This window comes from Pelophylax lessonae, assembly GCF_965119305.1.
Source record: "Pelophylax lessonae genome assembly, chromosome: 5".
Taxonomy (NCBI): Eukaryota; Metazoa; Chordata; class Amphibia; order Anura; family Ranidae; genus Pelophylax; species Pelophylax lessonae.
Window position 1 is genome coordinate 541,009,510 of NC_138772.1, and position 16,866 is coordinate 541,026,375.

At 43.5% G+C, this 16,866-nt stretch overlaps 1 protein-coding gene across 1 annotated transcript in view; it reads left to right on the forward strand.

Annotated features, from left to right (window-relative positions):
• AGO2 (argonaute RISC catalytic component 2) overlaps nt 1–16,866 on the forward strand; it is a 128,958-nt gene that overhangs the window by 79,291 nt on the left and 32,801 nt on the right. The window contains exons 9-12 of the mRNA XM_082257415.1: nt 1,925–2,072; nt 3,530–3,649; nt 10,390–10,512; nt 13,947–14,080. Coding sequence (XP_082113541.1) covers nt 1,925–2,072; nt 3,530–3,649; nt 10,390–10,512; nt 13,947–14,080 — 525 coding nt within the window. The remainder of the gene's footprint in view (nt 1–1,924; nt 2,073–3,529; nt 3,650–10,389; nt 10,513–13,946; nt 14,081–16,866) is intronic.

Here is a 16,866-nt window from a genome sequence, read left to right on the forward strand (position 1 = left end):
AGTGTGGGTGGTGCCAGGTCCTGCTGGAAAATGAAATTAGCATCTCCATAAAGCTGGTCAGCAGAGGGGGAAGTATGAAGTGCTCTAGAATTTCCTGCTAGAGAGCTGCGATGACTTTGGACTTGATAAAACACCGTGGGATCAACACCAGCAGATGACATGGCTCCCCAAATCATCACTGACTGTGCAAACCTCACACTGCAACTTAGATTCTGTGCCTCTCCACTCCTCCTCCAGACTCTGGGACCTTCATTTCCAAATGAAATGCAACATTTTCTACAATCAGTGATCATTTGGGGAGCCATGCCATCTGCTGGTGTTGGTCCACTGGGTTTTATAAAGTCAAGAGTCAGTACAGCCCTCTAGCAAGAAATTCTAGAGCACTTAATGCTACCTTCTGCTTACCAGCTTTATGGAGATCCTGATTTCATTTTCCAGCAGGACTTGGCACCGCCCACACTGCAAGAACTACCAATACCTGGTTGATTGGCCAGAAAATTCGCCTGACCTAAACCCCATAGAGAATCTGTGGGGTATTGTCAAGCGGAAGATGAGACCCCAGACCAACAATGCAGATGAGCTGAAGGCCGATATCAAAGCAACCTGGGCTTCCATAACTCCCCAGCAGTGCCACAGGCTGATCGCCTCCATGCCACGCCGCATTGATGTAGTAATTTCATGCAAAAGGAACCCCGACCAAGCTTTGAGTGCATCCTATACTGTACACGGACAGACTTTTCACTAAGCCATCATTTCTGTATTAAAAAAATTTTTTTTATTGGTCTTGTGTAATATTCCAATTTTCTGAGATACTGAATTTTGGGGTGTTACTATCTGTAAGTCATAATCGTCAAAATGAAAAAAGGAAATGATTGACATACATCACTCTGTGTGTAATGCATCTATACAAAATGAGTTTCACTTTTTGAATTAAATTACTGAAATTTTAACTTTTTGATCTAATTTTATGAGACGCTCCTGTATATAAAATATAAAGTTTTTTTTTTTTTTCCCCTAGACACCCAGCCCCCCCCCCCAATCTTCCTTTCCACTCTACCCCACATTCCCATCCCCCTTCTGTCGTCTTCCCACTCTGTTCTCTTTTCCAACTTCTCCTTTCTTATTCCTCCTAACTCTGCCATTATTCCCCATCCAGGAAACAACAACCGAAAAGAAAAAGGGCGCACCGACCTAGTGCATTACCACTAAAAATGTATTAAAAAGTATACATTATACTCACAAAGCTGGTGTGTTTACACACATCAACATAATACACATATAGTCTCCAAGGTAGCCAGGTTTGGCTCTGAGGAAGGGGGTTCGTCCCTGAAACGCGTCAGCCTAGACACAGCAGCCCCATGCGGCACACTGCATACCATTCAGCACAGTGCGGTTCCTTGGCTACCTTGGAGACTATATGTGTATTATTATGTTTATGTGTGTATACACACCAGCTTTGTGAGTGTAATGTTTACTTTTTAATATTTTTAATACATTTTAGAGGTAATGCACTAGGTCGGTGCGCCCCTTTTTCTTTTCTGTTTCCTAGTTGGTTTCCGATACCCTTGATCTTGAAGCGGCAGCAAGACCACAAGCTTGTCCACTCAAGTTTGAAGTATCCCTCTTCCCTCCATCCTATGTTATACTCGAGCGCAGGAGAGAATCGTTCTACTACTTGGGATGTGTATTATTCCCCATCCCCCTTTCCTCCACTCGATGTTGTCTTACCTTCAGCAACCCTAATTCTCCTGAGGTGACAGAAACCCCATGTGTGTCTCCAGCTTTTACTTCATACATTTTTAAATTGCATTTTATTGCCTGAAAGCTTTACCTGTTCACAGATGTTTTGTTAATGATATATTTAAGCTTTTTTTTTTTTTTTAATATAGTGGTATCTTATGTGTTTATTCATTCTTCCTTACAGATTCCCTCTCCAGCAAGAGAGTGGGCAAACGGTGGAATGCACCGTTGCACAGTACTTCAAGGATAGACACAAATTAGTACTTCGCTACCCTCATCTTCCATGTTTACAGGTCGGGCAGGAGCAGAAACACACATACCTCCCTCTCGAGGCAAGCATCCCATAATTCATGTCTGTCTCTCTTGTTTGAACAGATCTAAAGTCCTGCAACAAGTTGAAATGGCCGAGATTGGTAATACCAGAAGGGCAATATACAGTTATTTTTTAGTGAGCATGGTACTCGTGGGGAACAACAAATTTACCCATTGCGATCATTGGGGAAGGTGATGTGATAATTGGGGAATGTGAAGTTGGTTGTTTGACCTGGTGGCCACCTTCGAGGCTAAAGTTACTTTTGTGTTGGTGTATTTTGTAATCTCTCTGAGGGTTTTTTTTTTAACTAGGACTATGGCAACCTAATGATGGGGTACTAGATCTGAGTAATTTCAAATAAATTGAAATTAGATTTTCTACATTGCTGAAGTTTTTCATGCCACACTAATTCTTTTTTCGCATGTAGCTGTGGTGCCTTTCATTTTTGAATGGCACCCTCACCCAATACAATGCACGTGCCTCGGTAGGCACAATAGCGTGCCGAGTTAAGATACAAATCTTGTGGTTATCTCTAATTTTTGGGATATTTTGGTGCATTGTAGCCCGTTTATTTCAATTGGGTGGCCTTACCGCAACATACAAGAACTCCCTAAGCCGGATTAACATCTTCCATAGCTCTTCTTAAACCATTTGCCGACCCACTCACAGTATTTTTACTGCAAGCAGGTGGCAGCTACAGGCACAGCAATGTACTGGTATATCGCTAAGGCAGATGCGTACTCCTGTGACAGATGTGTCTGGTGGACACAGCGTATCATGGAGCACAGTACTTGCCCGCTGTGAGCGGCCGGGGTATTCTGTGATTGCTATGTGACCAATCATAGCGATCACTTTATTACAATGTAAAAAAAACACGGTCATAAATGGCTTCCAGTCTGTCATAAATGGCTTCCAGTCTGTCATAAATGGCTTCCAGTCTGTCATAAATGGCTTCCATTCTTGACTGTTTTGCTTACTTCTATGATGCTGTCTTTGGTCCACAGCCATCACATAATACCTGGGCCAATCACAGCATCTTGTTCCATGTGAATAACTGTAGCCATAATGACAGATCGCAATAGTATGCACTCTGGCATGAATGAAAGCCATACCTGACACCTAAAACTTGCTTACGACAGTGATCATCACTGTTATAAGCAATAAGTGGAAGAAAAAATCCTTGCTCATACCTCCAGTGTATGATGACACTGAGCTACTCAGGGTATGTTAAAATAAAAAAAAATTGGTTGGTTATTCCAGAATTCAATCTAATTATAGTTCTTAATGTGATCCCATTCATTCAATTACACTTTGAAATATAATTGTAAAGAAGTGGTAAACCCTATAATAGAAACCAACATACATTGTATAATATGCCCCCCCCCCCTCCCATATCCCCTGTCTGGTAAAAAATGCTGTGATTTGATTAAAAAAAATATTATTTTTATGCAGTCATTTTCCTTGTCCTCTCATTAGGTTTGCAATATAGTGGCAGGACAAAGGTGCATAAAGAAACTGACAGACAATCAAACCTCCACTATGATTCGAGCAACTGCCCGCTCCGCTCCAGACCGCCAGGAGGAAATCAGTAAATTGGTAAGAGGTTTTATAATGGCTTTGCCAGATCTACTTTCTCTCCTGAGGGTGTAACCATAGGCACATAAACTGGATGTAATTCTCAGGGGAAGATGCATAAATGCTTTTGTTACTGAACATTACTGTAGTGATTACTGAGGAAGCCGAAATCACACCTCATTAAATAAACTTATTTTAAAATGTCATGCCTAATATATTCCAGCCACCGTTTTTTAGCTCAAACCAGTTGTGTAGGCTGCTGCATTTTTGGAGGTTGCTGCCTATACCCTGAAGTTGTAGCCCACCAACATAAATCTTGAACTCTCTATGTAGCGCGTTCCTGAACCCTTCATTCTGTACATGTATATTCCGACTCCTGATGGTAGGGGGCTCTTGACATCTGATGTATGGAGGGGTGGAGTGCTCTGGATGTCTGCTTATAATTGTATTTATATCATCTTGTGGATGATACCAGCGATGGCTCTCCTTTTCGGGCTTGCTTCATCTGGTAGAGGAGTGTGAGTGGGCTCCGAGCAGGTCTGCGCCTGCCCTTCACAGCACTGCAATGGTTGCATAATATGGCAGGTGGAGCAGTAAACTTTGGATATACTGACCAATTGCATGTCACTTTACAGAGTTATAGGGACCCAAAAACTACAATCAAATCACCCCAAAATGTCCAAGAAAAGCAAACTTGATGCATGTTTGTGCTTAATGGAGACAAGCCGGTATGTCTTATTTGCTGCGAGGCAGTGGCAGTGATAAAGGAATACAATTTACGTCGGCACTTTGAGGCCAAATGTGGAGCCAAATATGCTATCCCTAAGCCTAGTACACACGCAACTAATTTCCGCCGACCTGTCGTCCATCTTTTGTCCAGAGTGGTGTTTTGTTGATTGGCATATGCCTAGACTGCACACGAATATTCCCGCACGACAAAATTCTACTTCAGAAGTGCTGTCATGTGTTGGTTTGCTTTCTTTGTGTTCTTTCTTCTCTGAGCATGCCCAGTCTTGCTCATCAGATTTTTCCCTGTCGAAATCTGTACTGACTGCACAAAAATGAAACGTGTTTTGACGGAGGACAAAAATTTTATAGCCTGCACACCAGATTTTTTTCGGCCGAAAAGTCGGAGTCTGTTGTCGGAAGCATCATACTAACAAGCCGAAAATCGGCAGATCGGTCGTCGGACAAAAATTCCCAGCTGAATTTCGACTCGTGTGTACGGGCCTTTAGCCAACAACATAAGCAACAAAAGGTCCAGGAATTAAAAGGCACCCTGCATTCTCAACTGAATATTTTTGCAAAAATGACAGCAAAAGATGTGAAAGCCAACTTTCTGGGTGAAGAAATTGCGCAGGCTTCAAAGTGCTTTTCAGAATGTGCATTTGTAAAGCCGTGTATGCTGAAGGTATGTGAGCAGGTGTGCCCTGAGCAGAGACAGATTTTTAACAATGTCAGCTTGTCAAGAAACGCGATCACAGACCGGGTCAGGGACCTAGCGTGTAACCTTACAATACAGCTGGCTGAAGAAACATGCAGTTATCTGGCGTTTTTCATTAGCTGTTGACGAAAGCACTGACAATGCTGATACAGCTCATCTAGCCATTTTTGTTAGAGTTGTGAAGGAAGACTTTTGTGTCAGTGAAGAGCTCTTGAATGTGGTCGCTATGCAAGGGACAACAACTGGGAGGGACATCTTCAACGTAGTGGATGAATCCGTATATAAAATTAAGTTACATACCTTGGGAATAGTTGGTGGGGCTTACTACTACTGATGGAGCACCTACAATATGTGGAGAGAGAACGGACTTTGTTGGACTGGTAAAAGTAACTTATCACTGCTTTATCCTCCAAGAAGCTCTGTGTGGTAAGGTTCTGGAACTGGATAACGTCATGTCCACAGTCAAGAAAGCAGCGAACTTTCTTCGTGCACAGGGCCTGAATCATTGTCGGTTCCAACAATTTTTGAAGAAGGTGGGCACGGAACATACAGATGTGCCGTACCATACAAAAGTAAGATGGCTGAGTAGGAGCACTGTTCTCAAGCATTTTTTTGTTTTTTGAGCTTTTGGAAGAAAATACTCTTTTTATGCAAAATAAAGGGAAGCCCTTACCTGAACTGTCAGATCCAAACTGGCTGTGTGATTTTGCCATGTTATGCGACAGAGCATCTTGTCCAACTGTATCAGAGGCTGCAGGGCTGCAAACAAGTCATAACGACAATGTATGACGCAATCCCAGCATTCCAGGAGAAACTGCGCCTATGGAAGTCACAGCTTGAAAAAAGTCTTGCACACTTCCCTATCTGTCAGAGCATCTCAACCTTATTCCCAGGTGCTTTTTCATGTGCTCCATTGGCTACCAAAGTGAACTGTCTCAATTCAAACAACGCTTTTCTGACTTTAACGAATAACACTTAACCTTTACTAGCTTTGCCAATCCCTTCAACATCCATGTTGACCGTGCACCACATCACCTTCAGACGGAATTAATAGAACTTCAGTGCAACAGTAGCCTAAAGGCAAAGTTCCAGGATGTGGCAGTCAACGACTTACCGTCTCCTCCCCTCTGCTTTGATGCCACAGCTCCCATTTTAAGCTGTCCATGTTTGGGAGCACCTATCTATGTGAATAGATGTTCAGCTTCTGACTGAAAACAAGACCAAGCTCAGATGACGCATCACTGATGACCTCCATGCGATTTCTGCGGATTGCTACAGCACAGGACCTAAAGCCAGACATCGATGGACTGACCTCAGGAAAACGGTGTCCGTCATCCAGTCAGAAAACTTAAACGAAGTTAAAGCCTTGTTTGCCATGTGTGTAATAAACAGTTATTGGCAATATTTGTATGTTTTTTAAAAAAAAAATACTTGCTGTTACCCAAAGAAATTTTTCATTAAATTGTACAATAATTGTACATTTTTGAATATCGGCTTACCATTATTCCTGCTAAGCTGCTTTGAGGTAGTTATTAAATTGCTAAAACCAGTAATAATCGAATGCAGTGACAATTATTTATGATAATACAGAGTGGACACACAGTCCTACAGATACAACCGGCCCTTGGAGGGCAACTATACTGCTTATGCGGCCCCCAATGAATTTGAGTTTGACGCTCATGGCCTATCAAAAGCTTTTTAGGGAAATTTACTGATGTTTACTGATAGTCACGGGAACAGAGATTACCCAACGCTTTTTCCAAGTAGACATGTTAAAACTTTCTTCTTCTTCTGGGGTAAGGATTATTAGAAGTAGTTATCTACAACTAAAGGGATACCAGATATCCATAGATAAAGTACACATTCGTCAGTGTGTATTACTAACCCGTATGGGTAGAGGGTAGGTACACAGGACCGCATCATGTAAAATACAAAAGAGAACAACTTTGCTACTGCGTGCCGCCAGAGATCCACCAGGTGAGGGTGCCAAAGCTTGAGTTCTCTCTGCCCACTCGGGGCCAAGGAAGCCTCACATAGAAATGCACCAAGTCTTCACAAGGAAGACAGGTCTGATAAATAGAATAGAGTAATCAATATGAGGGCCGGCAGTTATTAATCATGCATACTATTCAGCCCAACTCGTACAAATGCTTTCTTGAGTTACATTAGGTGATGGGATTGCCTAGAGGTGACCAAACAGCATGCCTAAAGCCCAGAATAAAATGAGGGGGACACAGGAAAAGAAAAATAGTTGGGCTTCATCCAGCTCCTATATAGAATGTAAAATCCCCCCCCCCAAGAAAAAAAAAAAGTGGGGAAGGATGTGAGGAAACCATCAGAATTATCCCCAATTGTAGTCTTATGTATGGCAAACATATGTGAGAGAGTTGAATTTAATGATATGGTTAAAAATAAAGCATTCCAGCAGGTGTACCCTCACATAAAGGGTCATCCGGGAGGTCTACATGCTTGTGGAATAAAGCACTCATAGGCCAGTTAAGGCTTGTACCCTAAGAGTTGTTTCTTGGTTAGAACTATTAAGTGACCTGTCCACATCCTCAAAACTATTAAAAGAGCAAATGGGACTTATTGCCGCCATATTGCTGTATATTCTGTACCCAGCCCCAAGCTGATTTTAAGCACCCTATTTTGAATTCTTTCATCATAGCTGATTTTTGGAAGCAAGTGACTACTCTCCTTGTGCCTTTACAAAGTTACCACGTCACTCTTCAAAGTCATTGTGTCATGGAATGCAGAGCATAGCGATTTATGTCATCGCGGCCTGGCCATTAAAGTGGTTGTAAACTCATTCAAAATGTTTTCTTTATTTTTTCCAACCTGAAAGAGAAACACATAATGAGCTAGTATGCCATACCGCCCACTTACCTGTATGACGGGCGACATGTTCAGTCGCCCGTCTTCCGGAATCGCGGCATCCGGCCATCTGATTGGCCGGACCCGCGATGACGTCTCTCCCGCGCATGTGCGAGGGAGCCGACGGTCACCGCACTTGGCTCTGAAGGAACGGCACCAGCGAGTGTTCCTTCAGAGCGCATGCGCCAGTGAGGTCACTGGCTGCATTTAAGGTAAATATCTCCTAAACGGTACATGTTTAGGAGATATTTACAGTACCTATAGGTAAAAGTTGCAGAGGAGGGTTTACTTCCTCTTTAAGACCAGGTGAAGATGGAAGTGCTGCAGCAGTGACCATGTCCTGCTGGAAGGGGTTTGTTGTGCATACTAGCACATTTGGCATTAATCTTCAAGGGCCCAGACATTTTTTATTTTTTATTTTTTTTATATTAAGACTTTTCTACCGCTTTAAAGCAGTTGTAAAGTCAGAAGGTTTTTTATCTTAATGCATTCTATGCATTAAGGTAAAAAAAAACTTCTGTGTAGCAGCCCTCCCCAGCACCTCCTAATACTTGAGCCCCAGCGATTTCCACGAGTCATGAGGTAGGTCCGAACTGCAGCTCTCTGTCTGAATGGGCAACAAGCTGTTTATCAGGTGCCCCCATAGCAAGCTGCTTGCTGTGGGGGCACTCGACAGGAGGGAGGAGCCAGGAGCATCAAAGAGGTACCAGAGAAGAGGAGGATCCGGACCACTCTGTGCAAAACTAAAACTGCAGAGTTAAGTAAAACATTTGTGTTAAACAAAAATCGAAAATTCTTTTTTTTTTTTTTTAACAACTAAAGAGAAGATCTATTGTCATCCTAACTTTCATAAAGTCTGGGACCTATAGTGTAAATCAGTGGTCTCCAAGTTGTGGCCTGTGGGTCAGATGCAGCCCTTTGCTAGCCTTTATCCAGCCCTTGGGGTACTATTCCTCCTACTGACCTTAACAATGGGGCATTGTTGTTCCCATTCCTGTTGACACCAATGACGGGGCACTATTGCTCCCACTGACACCAATGACGGGGCACTATTGCTCCCACTGACACCAATGACGGGGCACTATTGCTCCCACTGACACCAATGACGGGGCACTATTGCTCCCACTGACACCAATGACGGGGCACTATTGCTCCCACTGACACCAATGACGGGGCACTATTGCTCCCACTGACACCAATGACGGGGCACTATTGCTCCCACTGACACCAATGACGGGGCACTATTGCTCCCACTGACACCAATGACGGGGCACTATTGCTCCCACTGACACCAATGACGGGGCACTATTGCTCCCACTGACACCAATGACGGGGCACTATTGCTCCCACTGACACCAATGACGGGGCACTATTGCTCCCACTGACACCAATGACGGGGCACTATTGCTCCCACTGACACCAATGACGGGGCACTATTGCTCCCACTGACACCAATGACGGGGCACTATTGCTCCCACTGACACCAATGACGGGGCACTATTGCTCCCACTGACACCAATGACGGGGCACTATTGCTCCCACTGACACCAATGACGGGGCACTATTGCTCCCACTGACACCAATGACGGGGCACTATTGCTCCCACTGACACCAATGACGGGGCACTATTGCTCCCACTGACACCAATGACGGGGCACTATTGCTCCCACTGACACCAATGACGGGGCACTATTGCTCCCACTGACACCAATGACGGGGCACTATTGCTCCCACTGACACCAATGACGGGGCACTATTGCTCCCACTGACACCAATGACGGGGCACTATTGCTCCCACTGACACCAATGACGGGGCACTATTGCTCCCACTGACACCAATGACGGGGCACTATTGCTCCCACTGACACCAATGACGGGGCACTATTGCTCCCACTGACACCAATGACGGGGCACTATTTCTTCTCATAATGCCAACGATGGAGCATTGTTTAATCCCACTGATTTCAGGACATTTTCTCTGCTGGCCACCCAAAGTCTGAATGACCAGAAAAATGGCCCTTTGTTTAGTAAATTTGGAGACTCCTGGTGTGAATCTACACTCACTATATAAAATCACTTTGGCCCTCCTAATATATTCTGGTAGATCCACTTTAAATTGACCTTAAAACATGTAACTGACCAATTGTTGGTTATGACTCATATGGGACTGTCAGTTTGTTTAATTATTTTATGTTCTTTTTTCCATCCACTTTTAATTTTCTGTTTTTTTTTTTTTTTTTTGTTTTTGTTTTTTTTCTTTGTAATGTACACATACTGCCCAAACAAGTGGTTGCTTCTTTCTGTAAAAGTGCACCCAAAACTTCTTGAGCTCACCTACTTTGCCACATTTGCCTAAAATTTACAAATTTTCATTGACTTGGAGGTTCTTGTCTTCTCCTGTCTCATTGCTTTTTCAGTAATATTATTTTGTGTCCTTTTACAGATGCGCAGTGCAAGTTTTAATACCGATCCGTTTGTACGGGAATTCGGTATTATGGTAAAAGACGACATGACGGATGTAACCGGAAGAGTCCTTCAACCTCCTTCAATCCTATACGGAGGCAGGGTATGGGAAGAGCCAAATGCTCCCTTGGTAGACATCTCAATGGTTCTTGATCTTTATTCTGTGCTGTGAGCTGCTTGTCTTGGCATTGCTTTGCTTCATATAATGATCTAATATGCTTGTGCTGATCTGTCGCTGAGTGTCTGCTTGATTTATATATATTTTTTTTAATATTGGTTTTATTGTGGATCATTACTTAAACTGTGGCTACACTTAGTTAATTGTAGAAATTTCAAAAGAATTACTACAAAATTTTTAGTTCATGATTTTGCAAGAGACGAATGATTGAATAGTCATTAATAGCCCATTGCTTAAAGCGGACTCCGTTTATTTCTGCAGTACATGCACCTTTTCCTATGTTTTAGCCGTTGAAAAATTTCCTTTCTTCCCATTTAAGCTGACAACCCTGGGTCTTTAATGCACTAAAATCACAAGCAGTGTCAGCCTTGTCCGTTTAATCTTAATGAGGGGTTTCTGTAGTCCAGCATGATAACTCTGGCAGGGGTAACAGCACTGGTTGGGATTACAGTGCAGCAGCATTTTTTTTACACCAAATAGAAAAGTAACTTGATTCTAGCAGATGAAGACTTGTTATTTACTTTCTAGCTTTTTAAAAAAAGAAAACCATAGAGAAATGTGTGTTGCGGAGGGGTTATAAACTTTTTTTTTGGGGGGCAAAATAGCAGGTTCATTAAATTGCCACCATCCCCTTACTGCTCTTACTTGCCTTCCCTCCCCTGTCACTTTGCTGCCACTTTGCATGTCACTCACTCCCAGGGTGTCCTCTCCCTGTGATAACTGCTGTGCTGCTGCTGAGCCGCATCGGTTGTTAGTAGAAACCCAAGCACTGGCTCAAAAAAAAATGGTACCGGGGTGATGGCTGCAGGCATCAACCCCGGTACAACCACTTCAAGCCGATGTACAGGTACGCCGGTTTGCAGGAAGTTAACTAAAGATGCTGCTAATGCCATGGAGTCCCCCTGCTTTTCATACAGCATGGGCAGGTAATCAGACAGACGCATGCCTAATGAAATGGTCAAGCCCACTCTCAGAAGTATGAGCATCTAAGGAAAATGGCACAGAGTGGGCTGGCTTCATATAGGCACCTCAACAATCGCATTACAATCACATGCGTTTAGCTAAATGTTACCAGAATAGCCAGGATATTGGAGACTTTATTAGATGTTTGTGAGGCCAGCATTAAGGAATATGAAATTTACCTATCAGCATCCAGCACTTGTCATACGGAGGCATAGAGAGAACCCGAGTATTTAAACAGACGATGGGGGAGCAAAGGGATGGTGAATATGCAGTTGGGAAGGGTGGCAGTTAGGTGAACCTGTTAATTTTGCCCTGCAGAGACCAAGTTAAACTTTGGTTAAAGTGGGGAACATCACCAAGAAAAGCACCATTTTGGAAGGTCAGCTGTTTGAGTCGGTCTTCCGGTGTGCCGAGTCTTTTAAAATTAATACATACAGAATTCCACCATAAAAACTTTTTCATTTCTCAATCCCATTGTTATAAAGCACACATGTAACCACAGTCTAACGTATGTTCTGTTTGAACTGATAACTGCTCAGTTAAGTCATTTATTTATACCTGGCATGTCAGAGTCTGATGGAAAAGTAAGCCTTATTGGAGGGATGTATTATGCCTACGGAAAGCTGCTCCAATTTAATTACCGAAAAAATTTCTAGCACCACAGTGTCGTGTAAGCTCATGCACATGTCTGGCAGCAAGATCCTATGTATAATCTTGATGATGCAATTAGTGCCTAGGGTGGAGGATAAGAAAGTGCTTAATGCCCTCTGGTATTCAGGGCCTTTAGTGTATATTTACCATAAACACTGTATGCAAGTACATATTAGCACAAATGTTTTAATGCATGCAAGATTAAATATGGTCTGTATCCGTAGTCTCCAAACTTCGACCTGGGGGCTGGATACAGCCCTTTGCTTACCTTTTTATCTATCACTTTGGGAACTATTCCATCCACTGAGACCAACAATGGGGCATAATTCCTCTCACTGACCCCACAAAATTGTTCCCTATTACACCAGTGATGGGGCACTATTCCTCACACTGACGGCAATGATTGGGCATTATTTGCTCCTACTTACTCCACCCCCAATCCACCACTGAGAGCAGTAAATTGGCCCTTAGTTTAGAAAGTGTGAAGACCCCTGGTCTATTTAAAGGAAGGAATAAACAAATGTTGTTTTTATAGGATAAGTTGTGAATGGACCCCATAGCATAGCTACATTTGGATCTGTTGTATATCTCATTGCAGCTTATTTTGCAGCCATGTGCATGAGCCTTTTTAGCAGCTTGACAACTTAAAACATTTTATCCCAGAGAAACGGGTGCTGTAAAACCTACATCCTTAAAGTATTGAGCTGCTGCAGAATCCTGTAAGGAAGTGTAACTTATCAGCTAGATCATAGCTAGAAGCACATTAGGTTGGTTAATAAAAAAAAAAGAGGCTGCATGGTGCCAATAAAACACGTTTGCTATGTTTTGATGTAGACCTTTTTTAATTTCAGGTAATGTTTCTAGTAGCCACATCTCGGTAACACATTTTGGTGTTTTAGCTCCTTATTCCATAAACCCATGATGCTTGGCTAATTACGAAGCTGTATATCAGTTTAGTGTTTCATACAGTACTGCCATGGGAATTGTTTAGCTTTTCCTTTCCAGGCTAATTCCTAAATGGGAGGGTCTGGTTCATTAGAACTACCTGATGCACTTTCAATTTTCTAATGCTGCATAGTCTGTTCTTTTAGTATTTAACCCATAGGAAGTAATTTCCTGAACGCAGACTATCTTCATTTGGGCCAGTGCAGAAATCCCTGTATATGCACATGCATACATAAATGAATTTGCGTAATATGCTAATTTTAAGTTAAATGAGTCTGTTGGGTAGCTGTTGTCTGTCGCACATTGCTGCACTAAGGTGTACTCGTGGTTTTTGTGCGGTTAACCCACCATTTCCCATAGAATTTCTATTAGGTCTAGAATTTTTGGCGCATTTTCTGAAAATGCACCAACGATGCAGCATAGACCTTTTGGTGCGCTTTCAGAAAATGAGCCAAAACACGCTTTCCAAAGTAGTCTATGGGAAAACCTGCGGATTAACGGCACGAAACCCTGAGTTACATCTGCGCTGTGCCAAAATGCAGCAAGCAGTGTAAAAGCAGCCTACGAACACATTTAATGATCTAGTTTATAAATTTATTCTATTCGGGTTAGGTGACAACTCAATAACCAGTAAACTTGAGGAAGCCCTTATGAAAGTTGTAGGTTTGTAGAGGTTACACATTTGCTGGATTTGTAGTGTTGTGGCTGAAAAACAAGGTTGGGAATGGGAGCTTGGTTGTATTTTTTTTAAATGTTTGCCTTTTCGAAGCAAATCGGGATTTTCTGTGTTTTCTTTTCAGAATAAGGCCATTGCCACTCCTGTCCAAGGTGTCTGGGATATGAGAAATAAACAGTTCCACACTGGCATTGAAATTAAAGTGTGGGCGATAGCTTGCTTTGCTCCTCAGCGGCAATGTACAGAACTTCACCTCAAGTAAGTCTTTATTCTTCTCCATGTGCCTTATGGCAGGACTTGACAAATTTGCTTTGAATCTAAAAGCCTGCTAAAAACGTTAAGAGCCTTTAAAAAAAAAAAAAAAACTTACAAAGATCGCTGTCCTGTAAACAAAGTCCTCTCTGTAAGCACAGGCTACAGCTAAATAGCAGGTCTCAGCCATAAATCATTGGCCCAGACCTGCTGACAAAATCCCGCTGTAGCCAGTGTCATCGCGGAACAGCAGTAAGCGCCCACATGTTCATCCGTAACCCAGGACAACAAAGGGTGCAGCGCTGCAAACACAGTGAACAGTTCTCATAAAGTCCATATAATAGGGTGAGATAGGAGACCAGTAATCGGCCACTACCAGTAGAGATGTCAATCCAGGGGTCACCACCACCATTCACCGAGATAACAAAGCCTCTTACCGGAATTGACTGACCCTCATTACAAAGGTCCGTCTAACAAACACTGAACAGTCTCCTGTGTAGTCCACACACAGTCCACACAACGATCCTAGGATCCCAGCCCGATATTAGAGAGCAACAGACCTCAGATCAGGGCAAAAGGAAGGACGACTCATAGTGTAGTAAGTTAGTAATGTAAATTAAATTGGCAACTTAAACAATCTCCAATGTAAAAACGCTCATCTGGTGTTATGCATTGTCCTGAAAACAAATAAGATGGCCGCCGTGTCCTCTGGTGTGTCGACCATCACGCCAGCCAAGCTCCGCCTACATGTTTCGTCATAACCCAGGACAGGCTGGATGATGTACATGTACGTTATCCAGCCTGCTTGTGCCACCCACCTCCGTTAAATGTACTGTGGGTAAGCTGGAAGCAGTTATTATAATTATAAGGGGAAAGCTGCTTTGCATTTTTAAAATTCAGTTAAGGTGTGGGAACATTGAACACTCTTTATATACGCAAACCCCCCCCTTAGAGACCAACCGTTGGTCTCAAAGATAGTGTGTTTGTGGGGTGGGGGTTCGAGACACCAGTGTCCTAAATCCAATACTAGAACTCCATCCTCCTCCCCCAGGGACATGAACTGCTTCCAGGGACACACTGCTGCTGATTCAGCAAGTAGAGGATAGTGTCCCTTCTATTTCACAACCTCCTCTAGCCTGGGAGAGACCAGCTACAGGCCAGGTTATCAGGAAGGACAGCCCGGTCCTGGGCTGGGGCACCCCAATGAATACGCCCCATTGCGTGATGTTGGGGAATCCAGTCAGGGACCAGCATTGCTGGAGCAGAGCGAGGCCCCAAGCTGCCAGGGGAAGAACCCCCTCCATTGAGGCCGGGAGAAAGGGAAAGGAAAGACAGGTGCTGTTGGTAGGGGACTAGATCCTTAGGACAGACAGTGCAATCTGTCACAAAGACCGTAAGCGCCGAACTGTCTGTTTACCGGGTGCTCGGGTTCAGCACATCACAGATCGGGTGGACAGACTACTGGACGGGGCTGGGGAAGACCCAGCTGTCATGATACACGTGGGTACCAATGACATAGGCAGAGGGAGATGGGAGAGTCCTAAATGATTTCAGGGACTTGGGCGTTAAGTTGAGTAGGACCTCCAAGGTAGTATTTTCTGAAATACTACCTGTACCTCTAGCCACACCAGAGAGGCAGCGGGAGATTAGGGAAGTTAACAAGTGGCTGAGGAGCTGGTGTAGTAAGGAGGGTTTCGGGTTCCTGGAGAACTGGGCCGACTTCTCAGTCGGCCACCGGCGCTTTGGTAGGGACGGATTGCACCTAAATGGCAAGGATGCAACCGTACTGGGTGAGAGGATGGCCAAAAAGTTAGAGGGGCTTTTAAACTAGGTGATGGGGGGGGGGGGGGGGTAGGGTACAGATGTAGAATTGGCCAGCAGGGAGCAAGATTCAGAGGGCACAAATGGGAACATTAGTGGTAGGGTGTTCAGAGTTCCTAAATCCAAGGTGGGGTATGGGGAAAAATCACAAGAGCAACCTAAAAATATCAAATAAGGATATGGTATGCAACCGGTCAAAATTACGAGGTTTGTATACCAATGCCAGAAGCCTGGCCAACAAGATGGGAGAGCTGGAGCTGCTGATGTTTTGAGGAGTACTTAGATTTTGTGGGGATAACCGAGACTTGGTTCGACAACTCTCATGATTGGATGGCGACCATTCAGGGGTATTCCCTTTATCGCAGAGATAGAGAAGGTAAAAAAGTGGGAGGGGTATGTCTGTATATTAAGAACAGTGTACAGGTAAATATGAGGGACAATATTAATGGAGCTATGGATGAGGCAGAATCCCTATGGGTTGAACTTAAAGGAAGGTAATATTGGGCGTATGCTATAGGCCCCCCAACCAGAGGGAGGAGGGGGAGGCAGACCTCCTTTTTTACAGATAGGATTGGCAGCAAGGATGGGAAATGTCATTATAATGGGGGACTTTAATTATCCAGATATAGACTTGGCAGAAGGAACCGCGATTCAGCCAAGGCTTGGCAGTTCCTAAATGTTTTGCAGGACAATTTTATGGGTTTAGATGGTGGATGCACGACAACATGCGGTATTTGACCTACTGATTACCAACAATACAGACCTGCTCACGGATATAGAAATACGGGCAACTTGGTGACCATAGGTCAATTAGTTTCAGTATAAATCATAGTAATAGGAAACACAAGGGTAATAATAAGGACATTGAATTTCAAAAGAGCCAACTTCCCTAAACTGCGCTCTTTGCTAGAAAATATCAAATGGGATAAAACCCTGGGAACAAAAAACACGGAGGAAAAATGGGAGTGCTT